This window comes from Sinocyclocheilus anshuiensis, unplaced genomic scaffold, assembly GCF_001515605.1.
Source record: "Sinocyclocheilus anshuiensis isolate Anshui unplaced genomic scaffold, SAMN03320099.WGS_v1.1 scaffold71, whole genome shotgun sequence".
NCBI classification, from domain to species: Eukaryota; Metazoa; Chordata; class Actinopteri; order Cypriniformes; family Cyprinidae; genus Sinocyclocheilus; species Sinocyclocheilus anshuiensis.
The window spans coordinates 549,295-550,787 of NW_015548203.1; the positions used below are offsets into that span (position 1 = coordinate 549,295).

A 1,493-nucleotide genomic window follows, 5' to 3' on the forward strand; every position below is an offset into this window, starting at 1 on the left:
CATTCCTGCCTCGGGTAGTGAAGCTTACCGGTTCGGTAGAAGTTCAAAATGTGGCGAAACATCTCCGGGTCCCTGTCGAAGAAATACTCCTGAGTGTCCTCGTTGTAGAAAAACTCCTTTTCCGAGCTGCCCAGCAGAGTGTCGGGATAGCGGTCCAACGTGTTTTTCCATGTCTGGAAGCGGAGCCCGCTCACATTCACGAACAGGATCTCGTCATTGCGGCTCTTTTTGTCCACGGGCGGTTTGGGCATGATTTTCTTGGCCAGAGGAAGCCAGCCGACGGCCGCTGCCCTGGCAAATGGTAGCCATGTTGCCACTCCGGCAGCCATGTTTAATTTGGTGGCTAAGTGTTGCTAATGAATCAAATACACCAATGGGGAGAACACCAGTCAGTCCTGAGAAGCTTTTCTGAACCTTTTTGGACCAGAAAGAGTCTTTCCAAACTAATCATCCGAGCTGAGGATCTCAGACTAGTTCCTTGCTTTGTCTGTACATTTAATAAGCTAGGAAGGAATCCTGTGAGGTAAATGGAAGTAGGCGAATGTTTTCATTATCTACTACAAACATTTGGGGCTGTCAGAGTGTCAAAGCCATTTGAATCTCAGCATCTCCATATATCAAAAATGATTCTGAAATGACCCATTAAAGTTCATCAGCTCAAGTATTTTGTTTGCAGATTGTGGCTGTTCAAAGAATCAGTTCAGCCATTGAAAGGGTTAACCCTCTTGGCCATTTCTTGCAGGCTCTGCCAGAGAATACTGATTTGTTGCTGCGCTGTGCCGTTTCAAATGTTTATTAGTCTGTGATGAGGCTTTCTGAAGTTAGCAAGAAGACTATTTCTCCTCTACTCCATCCATTCTTTCGTTTGAAGGTGTTCTCGCTCCTTTTTATGCAATTTCAAGACTCTTGCCTTTAATTTTTCTTTTCTTTCTTCAAGCTTCAAGTGGCTACTCAATCTCACAAGAGGCTGAGAAGATTTTCAAACGGAGATCTCAGAACCGCAGCCACCTGGACTCCAAGTATGGCCGTTCCTTCATGCTCCTGTCAGGAAACAGCACAACAAATCCTTAGATGACTTCTCAAAGCAACATGGGACACAGTAGCTACTTTCGCCAGCTTGTTTTACGTCAGAGACTGTTAAAATAAACAAACTTCACAGTCTGTTAGCGAGAGCTCTCACACACTAGTCATTCGCTCTTTGTACTACACAGAATACATGTGCCATTACATTTTACATATATAAAATAGGATACTCGGAAATACATTCATAAATTGCTTATAAATATATATCTATTTATATTACTTTATAAATAATAAAATACTTTGCATAGAGAGCTATAATTTTTCAATGCAATCAGAAAAATGCTAAGTAGTAAATGTTCAGGTTCACAACAATCAATAAGCAACGTATGAAGTCAATCAAATAATGTGTTTCCCCACTTCTAAGCTAATGCAACTTCCTGTTGCATCTAAATGTCTCAGTATGAAGAACC

At 41.7% G+C, this 1,493-nt stretch overlaps 1 protein-coding gene across 1 annotated transcript in view; it reads right to left on the reverse strand.

Moving 5' to 3' along the window:
* kcnd1 (potassium voltage-gated channel, Shal-related subfamily, member 1) overlaps positions 1 to 611 on the reverse strand; it is a 74,338-nt gene extending 73,727 nt beyond the window's left edge. The window contains exon 1 of the mRNA XM_016440127.1: positions 10 to 611. Within this exon, the coding sequence (XP_016295613.1) occupies positions 10 to 329 (320 nt within the window). The 5' untranslated portion in view covers positions 330 to 611. The remainder of the gene's footprint in view (positions 1 to 9) is intronic.
* Positions 612 to 1,493: the final 882 nt, after the last annotated feature.